The sequence below is a fragment of the Gallus gallus genome, chromosome 11 (assembly GCF_016699485.2).
Source record: "Gallus gallus isolate bGalGal1 chromosome 11, bGalGal1.mat.broiler.GRCg7b, whole genome shotgun sequence".
Taxonomy (NCBI): Eukaryota; Metazoa; Chordata; class Aves; order Galliformes; family Phasianidae; genus Gallus; species Gallus gallus.
The window spans coordinates 17,521,377-17,545,795 of record NC_052542.1 but is presented as its reverse complement, the minus strand read 5'-3'; the positions used below and the strand labels follow the sequence as shown (position 1 = coordinate 17,545,795).

At 53.8% G+C, this 24,419-nt stretch overlaps 1 protein-coding gene across 2 annotated transcripts in view; it reads right to left on the bottom strand.

Annotated features, from left to right (window-relative positions):
* Nucleotides 1-24,419, bottom strand: part of JPH3 (junctophilin 3) — a 42,763-nt gene that overhangs the window by 10,252 nt on the left and 8,092 nt on the right. Inside the window, exons 2-3 of one of the 2 annotated variants that reach the window (XM_015292658.4) lie at nt 18,520-19,297; nt 1,752-1,876 (exon numbers count right to left, since the gene is read on the bottom strand). In XM_015292658.4, the coding sequence (XP_015148144.2) occupies nt 1,752-1,876; nt 18,520-19,297 (903 nt within the window). Of the gene's footprint in view, nt 1-1,751; nt 1,877-10,239; nt 10,719-18,519; nt 19,298-24,419 lie in introns of those variants that run through there. The other variant, XM_040707265.2, reaches the window with a different exon arrangement.

Genomic DNA, 24,419 nt, shown 5'->3' with positions numbered 1-24,419 from the left:
CTGACCCACGCCCATTAAGCAAGTCACTGCATCCTCACCCCATCTTCCGCACCCAGACCTGTAATGGGCTGAGCTAATTCTGCTTCTCCTTCCCTACCTATGTTAACCCCCTGCACTGTGCAGCCCTGGCTGGGGCTCGGGGTCGGGCAGCGATGCAGGGCTGCGGGCTGCTCTCTGCAGAGGAACACGACAGATGCACGGTGCCGTCCTGCCGGCTTTCGGCACCCAAGGATGTTCAACAATTATTCTGCTCTAAAATTAGCTGGCAAGCACGTGATGTTCCTGGAAGAACCGTTGTGAGAGAGCTACGGAGGATGCGGAGCACCAAATCTGGATTTCCAGGAGGAGAATTAAGGCAGCCGTGCCCGGCCATGGCATCTTCAAGGAGAGCACGTGCCCCAGGGTTCCCCACGTCTTGGGTGGTGTGTTTGTTTTTTAATGCGCTCTAAATGGAAGCTCCTTCCCCCCTTCTCTCATGCATGACCCACCAAGGGGTGAGCGCCAGAAGCACGAGCCCCACCACCAGCTGTGCACCACGTCCCCATCCAGCAGCTAGTAAAAAATGTATTACCTAAAAACATCTTTCCGAGAGGTGTTTTATAACAGCCAAGAGGAAATGGAGATGAGGAATATCTCAGGGCTGAGGAAGCCCCAGGGACCACACAGCCCTGAGAAAAAGTTCAGATCTCCGACAGACAAATTGGAGGTCTGCAGGTGGAGGAGAGCTGAGGGGTGTTTGAGTAGGGCTGTGCTTTCTACCAGCAGAAAATGGGGCTGTGTGGGGCTCTGCAGTATCCCCACTGCATGGGATGGTGGGGTTGAGAGATCCCCTCTGCCTGGCGAGCAGCACCCCGACATGAGTCACTGGCACCAGCCCTCGAGCAATTAAGGGGAATGAGTAATCTCCAGTTAAAGAGCTGGAGAGGGGAGAAAATAATGACAGACGCCTCCTAATGAGGGTTTGGTGCAGGAAAAGTTTTGAATAAAGCCATTCACATACATTAATTACTATGTTAATTATTGCTGCGGGGACTTGGATAGCTCCCTCCCACCCCTCTACGCGCAGCCTTGGTGCGGTGAATCCCCTCGTGGGCTGAGCATCCTCGGCTTCCTCCTCCCAGAGCCCTTCCTGAGAGCAAACTGCTCAGCTGGGCACCTCCTGCTCCCCCACATCTGGAGCAAACCTCAGCCCCTGATGGGCAAAACTTGGTAGAAACCACCGAGAAATGCTGGAAATGCCAGAGGGAAACGTGGCTCTGTGCACATGTAAATGCATGCAAAGCCACTGGGCAAGCCCTGAGTGCATGTTCCTTGATGCCTTTGCAGTGAAGGACCACGTAACAGACACTTGCAAAGCCCAAACATTCCAAAGAAACAACAAACCAGGCTCTTGAAGCCATGGGGGTAAAACAGTGAGCGCCTTTGGGACCATCTGAGTTTGCGTGTTACTTTTGGAGTCACTGGTTTCTGTTTTCTGGGCAACCATTGGAGACTATGAGTTAAAAAATGGAATAGTTTCAGTGCAAGAAGCCGAAGTCCCTGCAATGATAGGGCCACACGGGGTGGAGTGCTGTGTTGCATATGGGAAGATAAGGCTCCACAAGCTGGTGCTATGGGCACCCAATGGGGCCGGGGAGCTGCGGGCACACACCGACCCTCTGTGCAGGGCTCATTTTTGCCGGTTCTATTTGCAAACCGTGATATGGGAGATGTGCAACGTGGGGCCGTCCAGTGGGGCATCACACACTGACCGTTTTCCCTGTGCTGGAAGGAAGGCGAAAACTCTTTGGCAGTGATCCTGGCGATGCGCGCTTCCTCCTGGGCTTTCTGCGCTGCTGTCATGGCTGCCTCCGCCTTGGCCCGGGAATGGGAGGTTCTGCAAGGCAAGCAGAAAGACAAGAATGTGAGCAGAGGGCCACAGCACTGCTTGGGGTTTCCCTTGGTCCCCCCAAAGCCCAACCCAAAGGGTTTGGGCAGAGCTGTGCGCGGTGGTGTTAATGCAATGCCACTTTGCGATCTCAGCTCCGAGCGGTTGCAATAGTGGTGATCTTCAGTGGGGACTCAGCGCTGCAAAAAGGGCTGTGTTAAAGGCACGGCGAAGGCTTTGATCTACAAAGCATCCCCACTCCTGCACACTTCCTGCCAAAATCTCCGTCCTGCATCTCCAGGCTGAGCCCTAAAGCAAACCCTGCAGACTGAAGGCAAGGAAAGCAGCCAAAGCACGGCAGAGAGAAACCCAAAGAGCACCCAGCAAACCCCAAGGCTCCTGGGACACGATGGAGACCCTGGGGCTGCCCTGCGCTCAGCCAACACCGCGTCGGATGGATCAGCATCCGCACCCTACTGCACAGAGTGCATCCTCCGGAGGTGTCCCTTCCCCTTAGCAAAGCTCTCGAGGCACATAAAAAATCCTCCTGTTCCTCCCCACCCCGGTGCAGGCAGCGATATAAATAGCTCCGCTCATTTCTTTTCCCTCCAAAAGCAGGCCCTCCATCTCCTTTAATCACTTTCTTCTTTTTTTTTTTTTTCTTTTTTTTTTTTTCCCCCTGCTGCTCTCTGAATTCCCTCTAATTTTTCGACATCTGCTCGGAGAGGAGTGCCATTTCTGACAGGCTCCTATAAATGGAAAACAGGGCCAGCAACGTGCCTCGCTCCGTGCCACGCGGTGTGAGTGGGAGCGCAGCTGTGCCCCATCACCTCTCCAAGCCCAGGCAGGATGTGAGCATCCCCTGCCCTCTTCATCCTTTGTTTTTAAGTGCCAGAGAGTCGCCTTTGCTCTAATCAGTGCTTTTTTTAAAAATACAAACCGATTGCTCTACAGTGATTATGGTATCATAGAATGGCTTGGCTCCGGTTCCAACCTGCCTACCATGGGTAGAGCTGCTGCCCACCAGATTGCTTGCTCAGAGCCCCATCCAGCCTGGCCTTGGGCACCTCCAGGGGTGGGGCATCTACAAACAGTGCCAGCTGAGGCTTGAAATTAGGATGCTGCCTGCCTGAGATTGTCCTATGGGGACTTCTCGGTGCTCCGTCCATCAGCTCCCGGTGCTCCTCCATCCTCCTCTGCCTCCTCCACCTCCTTGACCCAGGAGCAGCCCGAAGAAGGGCCTGTCCCTACCGCTCTGCAGTGCTCTCAGACAGCATGCTGCCGGTCCCCGCGGGCCTGGTACAAAGGATTAATAACGGCTGGTGGTGTCTGGACTGCACTCAGCAGGCAGGATTACACGCTGCCGCCAGATCTGCTCCCTGGAGAGGCAGCTGGAGGCAGATAGCTGGAGCTATCTGTCACTTCTTCCAGCACCGTGCCAGCGAAGGAGGCTGGGAGCAGCTTGTGCCGCTCACAAGCAGTCCTGGGGACAGACGAAGCTGTCTGCAGAATGGAAGGGCACGCCGGAGGAGCCTGCAGGGAGCATCTGTGCCACGCTCCTCTCTCATGGACTCATTGGCTCCCATTTCCTCACTGAAATGGTTCAAAATGCCCATCCCCTTGGCGTGGATGACTCTCCATCCCTTTGGCTTGTTGGCTTTCCTTCCCTTTGGGGTTGCTGACTTTCCATCCCTTTGTGCTGATGGCTTTCCATCCCCCTGGGATGGGTGTCTTTCCAACCCTTTGATGTTAATGGCTTTCCATCCCCTTGAGTTGATGGCTTTCCATCCCCTTGGGGCGACGACTTTCCATCCCTTTGGGTTCATGGCTTTCCAACCCTGGAAAACTCACTCCAGCAGCTTCTGGACCAGTTCATCCCCAACAGATCAGCCCGGGCACAGCAGCTGCTTGGGGGTTCGACCCGGGCAGACTTAAAATCAATCACATGAATTAAGTCATCTCCAATCCAAAACATTTGCAATGCCCACAAAGCAGATAGAGCGCTGACTGCTGCACAGAGGCGCAGGCAGGCTTAATTGTTTGTAATGCTCTCTAAGATGCTTGCAGGAGAGACGCCGTTGGAGTGAAAAGCAGAATTATGATGATCTATACGTTGCATAATAAAATACATAAGTATTCCCAAATAAATGCAAGTAATCCAGTTAGTGCTCGCATGACTTTGTCACATACTAAATTTAACAGCTGTCTCCTTTATACATGCCTGCTGCTCGTGGCGTGCACTAAATCTTAATTCCCCAGCTAATTGACTTTCTCTCCATGTAAAGAGGTTCTTTCTCCACAGGCACTGCTCTACTCACCTTTCCCAACTGTGGGGATTGTGGTGGGACGTCGCCCAACTCTGAAAGTGGACAGTGGGTCAGAGGGGCTAAATCCTAGAAACTATGGTCAAAATAAGATTGAATTTGTCCCTTCGTTGCCCAATCCTGCAATGAGCACACTGGACTAATGCAGTTGTTTGCAAGGACTTGGTGCCCCTTGCACCTCATCTCAGCTGTCTAGAAGTTGTGCCTCTGCTGGAAGATGCTCCATTTGGGTTTCCTCTGCCACTGATGGAGGATCACACATCCCAAGGTGATGGAAATGGGCAGAGCGCTCAACACGGATGCACACAAATGCAAAGGGGCTTTGGAGGATGGCCCAAATCTCAGCCCACTGAGCATCCAAACAGAATGGTGTCAGAGGTCTTTCAGCACGGATGGGGCTGGGAAGAACCAGAAGGGAGATGCTGGGGTGGATTGGAGCTCCTGAGACCCACGGGTTCGCTCTGATCCACGAGTGGCTTTGGGCTATTGCATTCATTGGGTTTTGCCAAGCTGACTCACTGCTCTCCGAGACCGGGCACGTGGTCAAACTGGCAGGAGGCACTGGCAGAAGGCAGGGGGAACAGCAACCAAACATTGCTGCAAATCTTTGCAGATCTCTTGCGATTTGGCCAGAACTGACAGGGGAAAGGATAATACCTGCGAGCGCCTCGTAATGCCAAGTTTATCAGCTCTGGCTAATCTATAAGAAGCTGGAATAAACTGATCCGAAAGGAACAACGTGGCTTTTCAGGAATGCCAGCAGCGACTCCAGCCCGGCTCTGCATTCACTAAGAGCTGAGAGGGCTTTTACGGGTTAGCCTTAACCCCTATGGGTGAGCCGTAACGGAGTGAGCTTAGAGTGGGAAGAAATGAAGCAAAACCAAGACCAGGAAGGCTTGAGTGGAACAAACTTAGGCTGGAAATTTGTGGACCATTGGAAATAGCTCTGGAACAGAGGCTGCTCAGGAGTGGTAAAGGTGACGCCCGGCTTCATCAAAGCGCGGGCTGATGAGAGCCATCCCCCGTGCTCCTTTTTGCCTGCTGTTCCTGTAAGGAGAACAGACTCTCTTCTGAGAAGACAAATAAGTAACAGACTTTTTGAGAAAAACCTGGCTGGGGCCAAAGGCAGCTGTGTGGGAACTGGGAAATTTACACTGTTTGTGGCTTAAATGTGACAAAGAATCATATGGGCGACGTTTCTGGGCAAGGAGGGCCCTTTCCCAAAATTCATATGGCAGCTCTTGCTGGGGAATTCCATTTCCTTTGCAAACAAAGCCGTCCCTTCTCAGTGGGATCCAGGCATGCCAGGGAATTACAAAACTGCTGCTGTGCTGCTTCTGTGCGTTGGGTGGAGACGGCCAGCAATTCCCCCATGGCAGACAGCTTGGCTCCCATTGGCATCTCCATCACTGCCCCTTGAACTGCCTGATCCTACAGCAAAGCTTTGTTGCCATATCTGACAGCACTCAGCTGACGATTAGAACTATTCCTAAGGCCTTCTCCCGTGCAGTGTTTTGGGGTCCTGCCGAGCAGCACTGCTTGCCCATAGGCACACACAAGCGGTGCGGATGGAGTTACGCCGGCAGTGAGCTCATCCCAGGCCATAATGAGCAGCCTCAAGTTTTCCTAAGGGACCAGGCTGGCTCCATTGGATTCACTTTGTCTCTCAGGTCAATATGTAATCAGGCAGCTTTTGTGTTTTGCTTTTTTTTTTTTTTTTTCCCTCCTCCAAATGCATCTTTGTCTTCCTATAGGAGGAACGTTTTCTCCCTCCATTACAGGGGGTCATGCATTTTTCAAATGGCAAAATTCAATTAACACACGGTAGCTGCTAGAAAATACTTTGGGAAACATTCAGAGTGAGCGTTTCTTGGGGCACAGAAGTCTCAGGGCTCTGCTTCCCACACGGCTCTGTTTGGTGGCTGCCCTGGGGCCAACCACCCTCGTGCACAAAGCTTGCCTGGCTGCAGCGCGCTCAGCTGCATTGAGTTGGCTGGGGTTGTTTCACACTCCCATTGGCACAGCTGAAAGCAGGATCTGGCCTTAATTGCAGCAAGCTGAGATGCACTGAGAGCCGTAAAGCAAAAGTCCCCGAGTGATCAATGCCAGTAAACCAACCCTAGAGCTGAGGGGAAGAGGGTAAGAGCTGATGCAGCTCCAGTCAGGGCAACCCAACAGCAATCCCACCCTGTATGGGATCCGCCACCACCCCAGGGCTGTCTCAAACCCCGACGCTTGGCCACAATTCCCACTCTCCTCCATGGGACAAATGGGGACTGAATTATTAATAGCTGCTGCAGACTGTCTGGCTTCTACCTCTGCGGGAGCACGGCTGATTTAGGGCAGAGTGTGGCCGCGTGGCCACGTGGTGCTGCTGGGGAGGGCTGCAAACCCATCTTGCATGCCTGTGCCCACGGGGCTCTGGCTCAGCATCCTTTCCCATCCCACATCCAGCACCCTGCTGGCCCCATAAGACCCGCCCCATAGCCGGGGTGGCTGCGACTGGGGCTGGGCTCTGTCTAGACGCTTCCTTCAGGGAGTTGGGAGATGGCAGCAATTAACAACCTGTTTGTTATTTTCACTATCTGGCATTTATTGCCCCGATAAAACCCACTCTTAATTCCAGCTTGACTCTTTTCACAGCTCTCCTGGCTGGGTTGTTATTGCACTAGGCTTGCCTTGAGTGATTTGTGAAGGCAGTAATACAGTGCCGGTGTTCAGGGGGTGGAATATTAGACACACCAATTAGCTATCTGCACATAAATTCCCATTTACCTGCTTATCACAAGCATATTTGCCTTGCCCGCTTCCTCCATCTACTTCTTCCTTTACCACCCCTCCCCTGTTGCTGGAATGCTTAATCAAGGAGCAAAAAGCAGCTAATGTGACCCCTGACGTGACGTAATGCAGCCGAAAGCATCTGCAGCCAGACAGAAAACAGGTGCTGTGCATAGCAAGGAGAGCACCTGGCTGCCCAGCTCCAGCCCCACGGTGGAGATTTGGGCTGGGGGAGTGAAGCCCCATCCCCCAAGCCTGAGCTCTGCATGGGGCATTCCCAGTGATGGGGAGCTCTTCTGCTTCCATGCTGGGGTGAAGCAGGGAAATTCCCATCCCCAGAAGCTTCCTTCCATGGAGCTGCTCGATGTTGCCCAAGAAATACGGAGAAATGTGGAAAATACCCTGGTGGAAAGCCCAAGTCTGATTTTCCCTGTGCCATTCCTAAGCACTGCAGGCAGCAGTGTCCCAGCCTGAGGCCCTCCTCAATTCATGGAAATGGCAATGGGACCAGTTCCCATCGAGCTCCTTGCTCCAGGCTCCTGTGCCAGTTCTCCTCCACCTCTGTGTTTTTCAAGCTTACAGATGAAGGGTGAACCCAGCAAAGCTTCCTGTGCAGCCCCCTGGACCCTGAGCCAGGTAGGTCCTCTTCATGGCAGGACTTAAACAGGCTTAATGCCTCCATCCTCTTCAGCTCACCTTACTGCCATCATCCCAACTCAGTCATGGGGATGCTTGTATTTATTTTTTTTTGTTATCCCTATCAGTGCTAAGCAATAAGTGCCAGCCTGGTACAGCCAAATAGATTTGAAAGGGCTGGGGCATATGGAATTGAGTAATCATTAAGGTTGGAAAGGCCACTACGGTCATCGAGTCCAACCATCAACCCATATGGGGTGGGTGGACGGCTCTGGTACCCAATGGCAAATCTACCACTGCTGGCCACGATGCTCTGCAGCATCCCTCCCAATGAAGGGACATGCAGAACAGGCAGACCCATGGATATCTCTCCTGGTGGGTTTCCCTCTTTTCCTTTCTTGCCCCTGGCAAGGGCAAAGTGGATGGATCTTTCACACCCAAGACTGTGTGCCAGCTGCTGTGAGACGTTATTTACAGCTCCTGAGATAATTAACATCTGGAGAGGGAGGCTCATCTCCTGCCATCTGTCACTTGTAATGAAGCTACAGAGGATGTGGGTGAGTGATGAAGCTGGGCAGCACCTGCCTGTCCTGGTGCTTTGGTCCTGCTGGCCCAGAGCTGCGTGCAGGATCAGAGCTTTGCCTTGGAGGAAGGACAACATTGATGAAATCCAAATGGAGACAGGTGGGAAGAATGGGAGTTCCCCATTTTCTTATAAGCTGGAAACGTATGAGATGTGGTGTGGCCATGGCATAGGCTGCCCAAAGAAGCTGTGGGTGCCCCATCCCTGGAGATGCTCAAGGCCAGGTGGATGGAGTTGTGGGCAACCTCACCTGGTGCCCGGTTTAGTAGTTGGCAACCAGCCCATGGCAGGGAGTTGGAACTGGGTCATCTTTGTTGTCCCTTCCAACCCAACCGTTCTGTGATTCTCTGCTTGCAGCAATGTTGGGAGGTTCATCAGCTGCTGGGAAATGATGGCGGGTGACGCAAGACCTGCAGGAATGCACTTGGAGCAGAGTGTGGGAAGAGTAGGCTTCAAGGGAAGGGAAGAAATGGGCAGGGGAGATGTTTCCTTCTTCCAGCCGCTGTGGGTTGGACGGGGCAGGTTTCCATGGGGTTTTTTTTTGATAATTATCCAGGTACATCATGGAAAAGGCCCATTTGAATGATGAGAGGGGAAGTGGGAAACGTTGAGCTCCCCCTGGTCCCTGCTCTTGTCGAGTGCCTGCAGACAGCCGTCCACGCACGCATCCCAAAGGCACAAACACTCCTCTAACCCTGTGCAAAAATAGCGCATTACAAACGATCCTGCCACTTCCAGGCAGGAGGCAAAACAGGTTGGAAGAAATCACTAACAACCCTTGGCAAGGAAGAGAAGAAGAAAGAACCAAGAAAAAGCAAACGAAGGCACAAAATCTCCGAGGAACCTGGGCGCTGCTGGATCCTCTGCACACTGCAGATCTATACTGTCTGTATTAAATGCAAAAACAGAGCAGCAGAAAAGCCCTACATCAATGCCGCATTTGGGTGGAGATTTTTAAATGCACAACAGGCCAAGTTAGAGCTCCCAGAGCAGCCATAACTCAGCCTGCTTGGACACGTGTAGCATTTAGTTTGGCTGTGCATGCTGCTGACTGTAATGACTCCAGGCTGGATCCCGCATTCCCATTGCATCTCTCTGTCTCCAGGCGAGCTGGCTGCAACATGGCACCGCTTGGGGCCTCCTCCATCCCTGTGCATAGGGGCAGCTGGTTATTTTGGGAGCCACCACAGGTTTGACAGGTGGCAGAGAATCATAGAAGCACAGAATCATAGAATCATTAAGGTTGGAAAAGACCACTGAGATAATCTAGGCCAATCATTGACCCATCCCCCCTATGCCCACTGCGTCTCTAAGGCATGACCACGGTGGGGACGTGCAGGGTGTGGATAGGGGGCTTGGTGTGATGCCAACCATCCACCTGCAGGTGGTCACGCCCTGCAGAGGTGGGAGCAGGACTGGATCACCCCGGCTGATAATTAGAGCCAACCTTCTTGGGATGGATGAAGGCTGGTAGAAAAGCCTGGCTTGGTGGGACCTGCACGATGGCTGTGCCGTGCTGCAGGTTGAAAGGATTTGGTGGACCTTTAGCATCCCTCTCGAGAAGGCTCCCCAGAACAGCCCATTCTTCCCCGTCTTCCACACCGACCTCCTCAGCTCGCTGATGCTACTCATGGGATGAAGAGTGGGGTAGAAACTCCAATGCCAGGGATGGAAAGTGCAGCACAAAGAGAGGAACTCAACCAAGATATGGGCACAGGGAGCTGGGGGAGCCCCTGGTTGGGCTCAGGAGAGCCCCAAAGCCCATCCATGAGCCATCGGCACAGCCTGGCCCTCTGGGACGTGTTGGAGACTCTCCCTACAGCTGAAGGAAAGGCACTTGGAAGAAGAGAACGTGGGGAATTCCAGCAAAAAGCTCCAGGTGAAGGAGAAACTCATGGGCAGGAAAAGTAGATCCATCCGTTTAATTTCAGTTTCATTTTGACGCCTAAAAAAGAATGAGTCAACCCAAATTCTGAAGCAAAACAACAGAACCACGAGGAAAAAGACTTTTCCTTTCCTTAACCCTTTTACCCCTTTCGGGTTTTGGCTGAATTGCTTTGGCAGTTTCACAAGTTTTGGTCTCCTGAAGCAAAACAGACGTTTGGCAAACAAGATTCCCAGGCAACTTTTTTATTTATTTTATATTTCTTTTTTTTTTTTCAGCTGTGGGAGCTCCAGAGGCCTGAAAGACACAGCATGATCCTGAGCTCAGGAGCCATCCTCTGCCTGTAGGATGTGATGGAGAGGGATGCTCTGTGATGTGCCTCTGGCCACACAGCGTTGCACCAGCCAATGCTCAGCAGAAACCCTCCCACACTGCAAAGCAAGGTGCAACAAAGCTTGCCCAGAACCAGTAACGGCCTTGTTTCACTGAACTTCATATTTTAGTTCCAGCACAGACTGGAGCCGGGCCAGGACATGGAGCTGACACGGCCTCGGGAGTGCTGACGGATGGATGCTCTCCAGCTGTGGGAGGAGTGGTGTGGGATATCCAGCCTCACCCTCTGGGATTTCTCTGCTGCCTCCAGGCCTGTGGGGTGGGGAGAGCAATCCTTTCTGTGGGATAGGGCAGAGGGCTGAGGGATGGACTGAGATGGTCCAGTCCTTTGAGCGATGGAAGAATGCATTTCCACCACGAGGGCTGTAAGAGATGCTCAGAAACCAAACAAGCTGTGATGGGCACAGCTCTTGGTGCCTCACTGGGATGGAGCTGGTGGTAATGGGAAGCCAGAGACAGCCCAGCATGGGGTGTGGTGGCATCATCACCATCCTCACTGCCACCTCCAGCTCCTGCATCGCTGACCATGCACGGCACACAGGAAACCCTCCCTGACAGCATCCCATTAACCCCACTGCTTAATGCCACCCTGAAAGGTGCCCAAGGGGACAGGGCCAGGGCGCCGACATCCCCCAGCACAGCTGAGCCCTGCACAGGGTTAGTTGAACGCAGACCCACACAGCCCTACTAAATGCAACGCCAGACAAGCACTGAAAACTATGTTGCACCGGGATGCTGTCAGCAGTCCTCACAGCTCCATTCCCTTTGGGGATGGGAGGAGGGATAAGGGTGACATTTCCCATCTTTTAAGTGCTGCCTGGAGCTGACCTATCCTCGTGGGTTCCCACAGCCCAGATCGGACAGGCAGGTAGGAGAAGACCCATGCTCAGCCCTGTGCAGCTGCTTAGGGGCTGCCCAGACCCCGCTGCGGTGTGAGCTCTGCTGGCTGCAGCCCCAATGGCTGTTGGAGGAAAAAAAAAACACACATCTTCTGTGTTGCCACAGCAACGAGCAGCTCCTGCCTGCCTCAAACTTCAGAGCCCACCCAGGAGACGCTTTCCTCACCTCCGCTTCCCTGCTGCCACTATGGGTTTCTCCTTCCTGGTGCCTGGGAGTTTCCAAACACCCCCTCTGCAGAGGCTCAGGGACAGCCCGTATCCCCAAACCCTGCTTCTCATGGGGCATCCCAAAGCCTGCCAGCACCTGGCTTTGCTCCGCAGATGTGCACCCCAAACACCCCGCAGCATCCTCTGGTTGGGATGCAGCCCCTCATCACACCCCGAGGGTGGCAGACAGCTCCAGATCTGCTCTTCCCCTAAGGCAGAGCCCATGAAAATTTCCACTTAAGCAACTGACATACAACAGGGGAAGGGATTCGGAGCTCGGGAGAGAATCTGGGCTTTTAATTATTGATGCTTCACCTCTGTGCTATGGTGATGAGAGACAGCAGACAGGCGCAGGCAGATAGCAGAGAAAGCATTTCTAGGATCCAGGTGCGTTGCAGATCCCTGCCCCAGTCCTGCCCCATGCCTCCCCCATTGGAAAAAGTGCCTTCCAGGGCTGGAGCATCCCCAGGAGATGGGCAGAGAATGGGGAGAGGCAGATGCTGCTGGGGAACCCCAGCTTGGAGCCCAAGGTGGGTAAAAGGAGCTGATAGAGGAGGCTGTGTCACCACTAAAAGGGGATTTGAGGGTGCTCAGCACCCTGAAGAATTGGGACCTTGCTTAGTCACAACTTTAAGGGGATAATCGGTTGGATCCATGGGTTAAATCCGCCAGGGATTTCCAAGGGGGGAGAATTCACTTAGCGAGGTCTGTGGTCAAATCCTTTAATTTCCTGGATTAGGGAGGCAGGACGGTTTGTTGTTTGTCCTGCATGGACAAGGAGACACGAACCTCATTGCTCCAGGATTCCCAGGCTGGGAGAATGGTCCCCCTGCTGCTCCCGAATTCACATCTTCGAACCTCTGCCAGTGGGGAGAGTGATGCTCAGCAACACCCACAAGGAAAATATTCAATGTTTTTGCCCGGCTCTACATTTTCATCTCAGCTTCACTCCCGATATTGCCTTTGCCTCTCTCCAGAGAGGAAATAGGGCTCGGGGCTTTGGGGGTGGGGAGCATGGGGATTGTGGGGTGGTTGCTGCAGGGACGTGTGGGGGTGGGAGGCTGGGGTGGGAGCAGCGCAGCCAGCAGGGATGTGTGCCGGGGAGCCAAAAATGAGAGCTGGGAGAGGAAAAGCAAGCAGGCCTTTCTCACAGGATGGGAAGGCAGCACTGGGGCTTGCTGCAGCACAGGGACACCCTATAGCCCGCCTGTGCAGCATCATTGGGGTGCACCGCACAGCAGCTGCTGTGGATGGGGGGGGTAAGGGGGGTGGGACGTGGTGGGATGCCACAGCAGCATCCCACGCTTGGGTCTGCTGCAGGATGTCCTGTGGCCCCATCGGCTGCTGCGGTGAGGATGAGGAGGGAGGAAGGCTCGGGGGCTGCGAGCCAGGCAGCTGCGCAGGGCTGGGGGAGGGGGGAGGTTCCTCCCAGAGATAGCTGAGAAAAGCAACTCTGCAGTTTTTCTCTGCCATCAGCACGAAGAAGAGCCTTCCCCACCCTCCTCCTCCTCACCTCCTTACAGCAGAGGCAGTGCCCTGCCCTGCCTGCCCTACGCCCCATGTCAGCGGGGGTCCACATGGACTGGGAGGCTGCAGTCATCCTGCACAGGGCTCATTCTGCCCCACAGCTCAGCCCATGTGCTAAGCTGGTAAAAGTCTTGGATTAAGAAGCAGGCAGCCGATCTGGGTGCTTGATGGGCTGCTGTGTGCAGAGTAGGAGGAAGAGAGGGAGGAGAAGGAAGAGGAGGAGAAGGCGGGCACTGATTGAGCCCCCATGGCTGCTTCTTGGGATCACTGCACTTCTAATCCTTCGTCTCCCCCCCTCTCCATGTGGTCCCACGGCAAAGCACAGCCAGTTCTCCCATCCTGAGTCACTCCTTCCTCCTGCATCCCCCAAAAAGCCATTCCTGCTCCACCCCAGGGCTACGGCAGCCCCTCCAGCTGCACTTTGCCAGGATTGTAGCTCCATCCTCGCCCTCCCTATACTATTCCATCACCACCTGGCAATGTTGGAGAGGGTTACACAAACCCATGCCTCACACCTGCGCCTTGGATTTGGGGTGGTTCAGCTCAGCGGGAAGAGAAGGTGGTAGGAATGGTGAAGAAGGGAGTCGGGTCATGGCTGAAGAGCAGCAAAGGAGAGCAAATGAGGGTTTGTTTGTTTTCTTTAAGAGGGATTACTTTGCAAAGCACTGCTCACCCAGAAGGCAGCCAGCTGCCCCCATTCGTACAGTGGGTGCAGCACTCAGTGCGGTGGCAGCTGGGGACGCACTGCCTGGCCCTGTGTGAGCATGCTGTCTGCTCCTGACTTCTGACATAGCTGCAGGAAGGTTTAATGCCCTAAGTCCTGTCTGAGCAGGAAGTTATTAAATTGCATTGCACGAGGACTTAGGCAGTCACGGTGTGGACAGCAGGGGCTGCAAGAGCTGCAGTGGGTAAGGATGCGATGCCCTGGGGGTGTTTGGGGAGGAGGAAGGCAGGAAGAAAACTGCTGCAAAGGGAATTACCTCTGCCCCTAAGGTCACCTCCATCCGTCACCTTTGCTTTCATCCCTGCCCTCTGTCCTCAAGAAAAGGATGGGGAGTGTGGACGGGGATGGAGGGTTTGTGCCTTCCAGTGGGTACCACACAGCACCATCTGTGGCCCCGTAGGTCCCAACGAAGGGGCAGTGGCGATGCTTTCTCCCACTTCAGCTTTTCCCATTCCAGCTGCCAGCTCGTCCCACCATCCCAGCCAGAGGACGGGGGCACACACAACCCTTTGGGTTTGCACCCCACATCCTCCCAGGCTCCATCCACAGTGAATGGTGAGACGGAGGCGGGAGCCCCGCAGCCACCCCTGCAGCAGCAGCAGAGCCAGCAGAACCCTGGGATCAAACGCAGCCAAGCACAATTGCGAAGCTGCAGGCACAGGCCTGAGAGAGCATTAAGCAGCATCGTTACGGCTCGGCGTTCTGCCGGGGGTGACATTACTGCAACCCGAAATGTTTGGGATCGGAACTGCCGCGTCTATTCTTTTCTGTGGCTTTTGCCCGGGCTGCATTTCCATTTCCTAAAGAAAACACCCGCTTGGCTCTGACAACCTCCTGCACTTTGCTGCTCAGCACTCCGGGGCTCTTCTTGCCTTGCTGCTCCTCACTGTGTGCCAAGCGTGGGGCACCCACAGAGCCCCAGCATCCTCCTTTACCCATCCATCCTGGCTTCATTCGCTTCCTCTTTTTTTCCCCCTCTGCTTTCACTTTCTGAAGTTGAATGACACCACGCTAATTTGCAGCCCGATTCCTCCTGAGTACGTTGAGCTTAATTATATTTTTCTCATCGTTAGCGAATGGCTCGGCTATAATTACGCCTGGAAGCGCGTTATTTAGGACTAACCCAAGAGCAGCATCTCCTCCAGTGCCATGGGACTGTGAGCGCGGAGCTGAGCGTGTCCCAGGGCTGCCCATCACACCAATGGGGCCATTTCTCTTATGGAAGTCCAACCTCCTCCTCCAAAACTCTGAAACGGAAGAGCCTGCTGGCTCAATGGCTGGATATTGTGTTTTAGCTGCACGTGGCACACCGGTGCCTACGGGCACGGTGGCTATCAGTGTATTGCTGGGGAGATGGGGTCTGGTGTCTTCAGTGCATCCCTCCCCTTCCGAGTGGGCTCATGCCTGATGGGGTGGGGATGAAGCACAAATGGATGAACACCAACGCATTCATTTCAATGGGGCAAAATGGGGCTCCTCGCATGGGAAAAACCAACAGCTCACATCAATGTCTGTTTTCCAGCCCTGAACGCTGGCTCTTCTCACCCAATGTCTTTGCAGGAGCCATTTCGGCAGGAGGAAAGCAAATGTTCTTTCCTTTTTAATTGCGTTAGGGAAAATTTAGGAGCATCATCTACGGAACCTGCAAAGTGCTCCTTAAATTAGCTTACTTTTCCGTGTCGCAGATCACATTGTGCTTTGTGCAGCCCGAAACAACTTGAAGAATCCAATTTACTTGTCTTCGGTACACTATGTTTTTAGCCTACTTTCCTCAGGAAATGGGGCTTACTTATGCGATTGTGCTGTTTATATATCTATATGCCATCACTCCCACACTAATAACTCCTGAACGTGTTGGCCAATTCCAACCAGATCTGACAGAGCGGTTGAGTTTTCAAAAATACTGAATCCTCACAAATTTAATGAAATCCGTGGGTGGCCACAGATTTTTCCCCCACCGAGGGAAAGGCTGCGCAGTGAACTCAGCCACATTATTAGACAGAAGTGAACACACGTCCACGTGCACGCACGCATACAAGGGCTGTCCTGGAGGTCGATGGGAAGCTCTCATTGGTTTTACGTGTGGGATATTGCACCCAAAGCCCCATAAACCACCCTCTGCCAACGTACATACTGCCTGCTTTGTGCCTTTGTTTCAGCTCGGACGATGCAGTTTGGTGTGGGTACTGCAGGGGAGTGTCGGTACATTTAGAAGCTGGAAAATTCATCATATTAATTACGTGAAAGCCTTTCTAGCTGGTCGTAAAACCTTGCTGTCTTCTGCTTCTGCATGCTGGGATGCAGCCGAGAGCATCCGTGCAAAAACTATTACAATGGAAAAGAGCTCAAAAAGAAAGCCTGTGCGTCTCAGACAAAGCAGTTTTCCCACTTCCTGCTTCCATTTGGCAAATTGCAAACACCACAGAGTCCCCAACACCTTAAGTCTGCACAACGCCGAGTCCCACTTCCCCTGTGCCTGCAGCAAACCCTAAGCTCTGTAGGCCTGCTTGAATGGCTGTTTACAAGGGTGGATAGCGATAGGACAAGGGGGAATGGTTTTAAATGAGACAGGGGAGGTTTAGGTTGGATATGAGGAGGAAGTTTTTCCCCCAGAGGGTGGTGACGCACTGAACAGGTTGCCCAAGGAGGTGTGGATGCCCCATCCCTGCAGGCATTCAAGGCCAGGCTGGATGTGGCTCTGGGCAGCCTGGGCTGCTGGCTGGCGACCCTGCACATAGCAGGGGGTTGGAACCGGATGAGCACTGTGGTCCTTTTCAACCCAGGCCGTTCTAGGATTCTATGATATGAATGCAGCCAGACGGCCCGGCTCTTCGCTGCTGTTTTGGGGCTTTGACATAAGCCTTTAATGCAGGTGGAAGGATGGGTGTCATGCGCGGACGCTCCCCAGCACTAATGCACAGCGCACGTCACGTTGGAATCTGCCCATCCCCATCCCCGTGTGCTGCACAGCAGAATCAATACAGGGCTTTTCAGCTCCCCCACACACCGGAGGCAATGTTTGTGCCATCCAAAGAGTAAATCCTGGTGTGGCCACGCTTCCTTGTGTCTGTTCTGGAGCAGGAAGGGTAAAGCTGAGAGGAGGCAATGTGGGATGGAGGGGTGCTGATGCTCGTGAGTGATGCCAAACTTGGGCTGCATCTCTGCCGGGCTATCCTTGAAGCACTCCCATTCATTTATTTCTTTGCAGCTCTACTAATGACTAACGGGGTCTGCTGAATGGCCCTAAGTCCTATTTGTCTTTTCTGTGGTCACGGGCTGCATCCTCCCATCTGATATGGGGGGAGAAGGTGTTTGTGCCCCAGATGGATTGGATTATTTTTTCCTCCCGCTCCTCTCTCATAATTAGAGGTGGAACCTTATATGCCAACAATCCATTAAGGCATTTCCAGCACGTGGGGGTCACATCTCTCCCAGCTCCTGCTCTCATGGCTTTCCAGGACCGGGACCACCTGGGATGCTCAGGCTCTCAGAAAGCAGCTCTTCATTTCCAGGGTTCAGCCCACTGTCTCGGGATGCTCACATCCCCTCATCACACGGAAACATCTGGTCTTTGCTCTGCTCTGCAGTCTATTCCCTACCTGGCATTCGAGTGGGGTGTTTTTTTTTAAAGCTTTGACAACAGCTTGGTCCAACATCAGCTAGAAGACATCATCAAGCCCAAATATGCTCCCCAAGCAGGCTCAGGAGTCTCATTCACATTGCAGATCAGTCATCAGCAGACGTGCTGATAAAGATTTCAAGTGTGACACTGAATACAAATGATCCAGACCCAACAATTAATCCAGCGCAGAGACGGAGGAGCTGCCTGATTTCTTTCCCCAAGCACAGCCCTGAGTTCTATGTGCAGCCCTTGGTCAGAGAACAGAAAGAAAAGCCCGTGCTTTAATAAACCACTCCCCAAAGTGCTGCAGAGGGCCCTGATCTCAGCAGAAGAGCCTTTCCTCTTCAGCTCAGCTCCCTTCTGGTTGCTCACTGCAGCTCACCATGCTCTGTGCACGTTTTGGGAGCTGGCTACAAGGCGCTTGAGTTGGACGCTGTTTGAAGCTAAATTAGATATCACCCCGTTGGTTTTGCTATCCTCCTCTTCTGCTGCTTTTCAGCCAAATCTGATCCCTGAAATGGCACAGACCATCTTTAGGGTGGATTCTCTGGGCTGTGTCAGAGAGAGGATTTGGGGAAACAGCACTGCAGGAGCCCTTCTCCTATTAGGCCGGGGAGAAATGGGGAAAACAGCCCCAGACCTCCCAAGTGGCAGCTGCCTGTCCCACCCGGGGACTCCAAATCCCAATCCCACCATGCTGCAGCCACCCTCACGTGGCCCTCAGTGAACGCACTGCTCCGATTGACTCTCTATTGCTGTTCTGGGATAGTCGTGCACCCTCAACCTGCTTACAGCGAGCAGGAGGGGCAGTTCAGCCTGGATCCACCCCGTCTTTGAGAAAAACCCACAGAGTTTTCCCATGCTTGGGCACAAAGGCTTGGCTTTGCACAAATCCAAGAAGCAAGCCCACGGATGCAGCCAAGGCTGCACCATCAGCCAACAGCCACCTCAACAACCCAGCACCTCCAGCACCACAACACCTCCCGGCCCCTCAGCGACAGCCCTTAGCCTCTATAAGACACAAACCTCCTCCCACCTCCCCCCGCTGCCATCGGGGCTGAGATGCCCGCCTACCTGGAGGCAGCGATCTCTGCTTTCTGCTTGGCGATGGTGGCCGCCCTCTCGGCCGCCTCCACGGCCCGATCCACCTTCTCACGGATCTTGCTGGCCCGCAGCGGGATGAGGTTCTTCCTCTTGCCACTGACCAGGACGTTCTGCTTGTACTTGCCCTCCTCCTTGGTGCCATCGGGGAAGGTCATGCAGCCGTAGCCATGCCGCTTGTTGTTGGCCCACTCGCCCTCGTACTTCAGGCCGTCGGAGCGCTGGCTCACCCCGAAACCCGACCTCTTGTCGTTCTTCCACTCTCCAACGTAGATCTCGGTAGTGGTGGCATCAATGTCGTCTTCGATGACAGACAGCTCAGCCTCGCCTTCGCCCAAGCTGATGGTGGAGTTGATGTCGCTGGCGGTGGAGCTGACCGTGCTCATCCCGGCCTCGCTGCGGAAGGAGCTCTGCTTGCTCCGCTGGCTGGCCAAGGAGCTCTTGGACTCGGACTTACGGAGCTTGAGCCCACTCAGCAGCGACCGGCGGAAGATGCCCTTCTTCTTGCTCTTGAGGATCTCAGCATCGCTGTGGGCCATGAGGACGAAGCCACCTCGGGACACGGCGGGGCTGCCGGCCACCGCCGGCGAGGAGTCGGGGTGCAGGGCCGTGCCATTGGTGTGTTCACTGCGCAGGGAGTTGATGGACGTCCTCAGGGGTGACCTGATGACCGCAGCCATGCCGTAGGGAACGCTCTGACGGACGCCGTAACCCTGGCGCATCCCTCCGACCCACTGGCCCTGGTACGTCCCTGGGGAGGCAAAAGCAAAGAGAGGGTTCAAATTTCTTCTCCAGAAGAGTTGGTGACGCGTCGGCACAGCTGCACAGGGAGGTGGTGGAGCCACCGTCCCTGGAGGTGTTGCAGAACCGTGATGTGGCACTGAGGAACGCGGTCAGTGGGCATGGCAGGATGGATTGGGTTGGACTTGGTGACCTTAGTGGTCTTTTTCAATCTGAGTGATTCTGTGATGCATCCTGTGGGTAAGGAGTAGCGTCAGCCTGCTTGGGCTGTTATTACTGGGACCTGTTATTATTGGGAACATTTGGACACTGTAGTGGAAGTGCTAAGTCACAGTTTGAAGCAGTGATTGAGCACCTGGAGGGAAGGCAGGGCCAACCCAGGGCAGCTCAGGTGCATGCAATGTACCTGAGTGGCCAGAAGGGCTGCAGCCAGGATCCACCCCTTCCCAGAGCTCATTTAAGGGTTGGCGGTGGGGATAAGGGCCTCTCTTGCTGGAGATCCCTGCCTACTTGAGACCTTCTGAAGGTAAGCAGCTCTTTTTCTCCATTTCTGTATCTGTGGTTGCTGCATTTGAGCTTGTTTTCATTTGCTGTAGCTAAAGACTTTGCCACACATTATAGCATTACAGACTCCAACAGCAAAGTGCAGCTCCAGATCCCAACCCCATCTCCATGGTCACAGTATCCCAAAGTGGGAAGGAAGTAAAATATCTGGGTCAATTTGTAGGTGTGCACTTTAGCTGTTAGGAACCAGATGAGGCACTGGGGCATATGGTGCCTTCTCCCCATGGGCTGCCCTTTAGATCCAGTCTGAATTTGGAAGAGGAAAGTGCAGGGAGATGGGAATTGCCATCCAGGAGCAGACTGCATCCCGTCTGCTGCAGGCGCTGATGAAAGCAGTAGGTGTATTACCATGCATTTTTTTTCTGCACATAGTGCTTTCATCCAGTGTGCAGCAGAAGGGAGAGGCTCTATAGACATAAAAGCCTCACGGGGATATATCCGTGTGGTTATTATCCTCAGAAATGTGCCCCTGCTTGAACTCCTCCGTTTGCGTGGGCACTTGCTGGAGTTACCTAACTGGCAGTTTGCTGGGATGCACGCTGCATCTCGCTGTGCCTGGGGTTAAAGCCATCCCTGCTGGAAAATGGGGCCGCAAGAAACCAATCCAGGTAGGAAAACGCCACCCAAGCACAATCAGCACACCCTGTGCACTGTGATGTGTAGTGGTGATCTGCTGCTTTCCTGCCCCGGGGTTGCAATCCCTCTCTGTTGGCACGCTTTGTCATGTTATCCCTATCAGTTGAACTGCAGAGCTTGTTTTTATTCTTAGGTCAGCTTAATCTTTTTGGGACTGTCTCACAATGCAGTGATTCACCACCTGGCTAAGCCCTTGCTGGGTGGATTTGCAAGCCCTGGGCAGGCTCTGTGCCCAGCCGGTGCTGCTGAGCCTAGCCCAGGGCAATGCCAAAGCAGGGCCCAGCACTGTGCAGTACTGGGGCAAGGGGGACTTAAATAGTCTTAAAATAGTGCCCTTCATGTGAAACAGCCCTGATAACAACAGCCCAGCAGATCCCCTCCGGCTCAGACTGATAGAGGCTTTCCATCCCTGCTCTGCACGGAATGCTCTTTGCCCTCAGCCATCAGCACCCATTGGATCCTCCTGAGCTGGGCAGTTGCTCGCCTTTCCCATCTGAATGAGAATTTGCACCATCCTTCCGTGGGTTTAGAGGCATGTTATGCACAGGGAAAAGCAGGAAGTGGTTCAGGCTGCTGTTTTAACCCAGCACTGGCTGTGGTTCTCTGTGTACCCCCCCCCAAAAATGGTTGCTCCAAGCAAAGACTGCCTTGGAGAAGGGACGCAGGGAGGATTTGCTCAGGATTTATAGGATTAGTGTTGGGAGGGAGGCAGAGTGCTGGGATTAGGGCTGGCACCTGCAGAGCAGGGTGAGGAGCAGTGCTTGGTCATGGGGCAGGCAAGGGACAGACAGCAGGATGGACAGCAGACATCTTGGGGGGGGACATGGGACATGTCCTCTGGTTGGATTTGAGCATGTGGGTAAGGGACAGGGAGAAAAGCCCTTGCGTGTGATCTATCAGAGCCCTCAACCTGGTCCCCAGGCAGCTCCCAAGGTTTCCCCCTCTCCTTGCAAACCCATGGCTGAAAAGCCAGGTTACAATGAGGCACTGTAGAGTGAGCAAGCAAGGCCCTTTGCTGAAAACCAGAGACAGTGGCAAGGAGCAGAACAAAGCAGGCTCGGAGCAGGCGTGACAGCACATCTCAGCTGGAGCAGAGGCAGCAAATTGGTCACAGCAGGTTCCAGCTGCAGCAAGGCAGAGGTGCCCAGGAAGCTGTCATCTCCTCATGGCCTTAAAACCTACTCCTAAAGCTGCACGGCTGCCAGGAGCAATCGCTGCATCTGCTTGGCAAGGTTAAGTTTTCTAAGCAGAGGATGCAGGGATTTGAGGAGAGCTGCCCCATCAGCTGGCCCGTCCTGCAACTGCACTGCCAGCATCACAGAGCTGCTCCCAGCACAGCAAAACCCAAACCTTGCATCTGCATCCCCCATGGGTTGACGATTGCCAATGGGGATTGCCTCCCCGACGGCCTCCAGGACATCCACGCACCTTCATGGACACCTCCAGATCATGGAGCGGAGTTCCCCCCTCCTCCCTCTTCTGACTTTATTACCTCTTAAACCCCTCAATATCCCAGGATTTGGCCACGAAGGCTGGAAGCTCTCAGAGCCATCTGATCTGCATTGCTAAGCACCGTCACCTCCTCCCCTTGCACCGCCTGGCTTAACCTCTGCCCTCTCACATTTGCAGATATGTGCACGAAGCTTAATCTCACAAGGAGCCAGGAGACTCTTCCTCCCTGCAGAGGAAACAGGATTTTATTGCTTTTTGCTTTCTGTGCCAGGATGGACCTGCTATGGCTGATTTGGAGCTGACGTGCTGCAAAATGCAGTGGGATTAAGGATGTAGCAGGACGAGCACTTCTGATGCAAGAGGGACCCGACCTGAGCTGCAGAGCACCTCCATCCTCAGGGGTTGCAGAGCAAGCAAAGCATCCACCACTTACTGTGCTAACACAACCAAAGTCACATCCATTTCTGTAGCTCTTCCCTTGCTATCAGCTTCTGCAAAGTGCTTCCTAAAGCACGAATTGCGTGAGATTAATGGGGTGATTACACGGGGAGGAGTGCAGCATCCCAAGGTGCAAGGCATGGATGAGAGCAGATGCACGACACCTCAGCCACCACCACCCTGCTGAGAAGAGGGACGGATCCTGCCCTGCAAGTGGGAGTTTTGTTGTAATTTATCATAATGGCAGCAAAATAATGGCCCATGGGGATAAGCAGAGAGTTGTGCACTGACTTGCAGTGGATTTACCCCAGGGAAGACTTCTTGACTCTCAGAGCAATTACTCTGGCGGGACTTGGCCAAGAACCAGGTGATGCCAAGAAGAGTGGGGCTGCAAGCACACACATGCACACATCCGGAGGGGATAACCTGAGGCTAGAAGAGAATAAATAAAGTCATCCTCAGCGATGGCTCAGTGAGAATGTTCCTCCACCAGGAAGAGCAGCTGGGGCGTGAGAAAGGAAACAGGATCGCAGGAAAGATGGGGGAAGGCAGGAGGGGATGGAAACACAGAGAGAAGATGGGCGATGCCATCGTTGGCCACTTCCACGCGTGGTTTGGAGCCTGGTGGATTCTTGGCTCTCTCCCCTTGGAGCAAGGCTGGCTGCTTTCCAAATGGCTTTTCAAGCTCCCATGGGAATTTCCATCACCCTCAGGACCGTGTGGAACCACAAGGGAAAAAGTCCCACTGCTGACTCTCGAGCAGCTCGGATGTTGTTGAGAAATGACAAGCAGCAAAGAGTAATCTAATTTGTTGCAGTTATTCAGCGCTTTCTCAGCATTTGGCTCAGGAAGTGGAAATTCATTCTGGGAAGAGCGCAGGAGCCTGCAGGCGGCTCCTGTTGTCCCCATAAAGCCACCAGACACTGGCGTTGGCCCTACAGCAGGGCAGGGAGCCTTGCAGAGCAGGAACCCAGAGCGAAGCCCTCACGTTCCCTGCTGCAAATGGGATTGTGCAGCAGCGCTCCTGCAACGCGGATGGGAATTGGGAAGACCAATTTGCTGGTTTCTGTGCAAAATGCTCTGGGAGGAGCTGAGGCACTGCAGGCACCAGGGAGAATGATGTGTGTCCATTCACTTCTTCATCTCTGCCAAAGAGTTCTGGGGGTTTTGGCCGAAGGAGAAGACCTGTCTCTGTCCCTGTCTCATTGGAAGTGGCAACAAACACATGGCTTGGCCTTGCCATGCAGAGAATGCCACCAGAAACCTTGCTTCATCAGTGCAAGTTGGTACCTCTTGCCAGATGATACCAGAGGGAAAGGAGAGCTGAAATGCCCCCAATTGGCCTTTCTAACCCAGATACAGTCTATGACACAACAGGTGATGGTGAGGAACTATCCCTCCTGCTGGGTAGGGAGAGCCTCTATTGCTGCCTGCTGCCCCAAGCCAGGGGGCCACCTGTGACCCACAACCACATCTTGCTGATGGGGAAGGCTATCAACATCTTGTGAAGGCCAACAGCGATGTCCAAAGTATCCCAGACTTCAGACAAAGAAGCAACATTCGGACAAATCTGGGATTTCCTTAGGATCCATCCAAGCAACAAGCAGGTGGTGCAGGATGCCAGGGGTAAGATAGGCTGTCTGCATCCCAACAGTGCACATGGGGCTCCCCTGGGCCAAAGGTGGGACTGCCTGCTTGACCACAAACCTGGTCTGACCACAGTGGTTGGAAGGGGAAAGGACATCAAGACTTCTGGGGCTGCAATGGCGGCGTTTCCTTTCCTCCATCCCCCATACCCAAGGAGCTGCTGTGTTGCAGGCTGCTGAGTCCTTTGGCTCTGCTCCAGGAAAATCATTAAGTACGAGCTTTAGGGATTGCGGGCTGCTCACTTGCTTCCCCCAAACCGAGCCCGCCAGCTTGGTGTCAGCAGGACAAAGCCCTGGCAGGGGCAAAGCACAGGGGAGCTTTGTCTGCCCTGCTTCACTTTCTTGCATTGAGAAATACAGACAGCCCAACAATGGGGGGTCAGTCTATGGGATTTC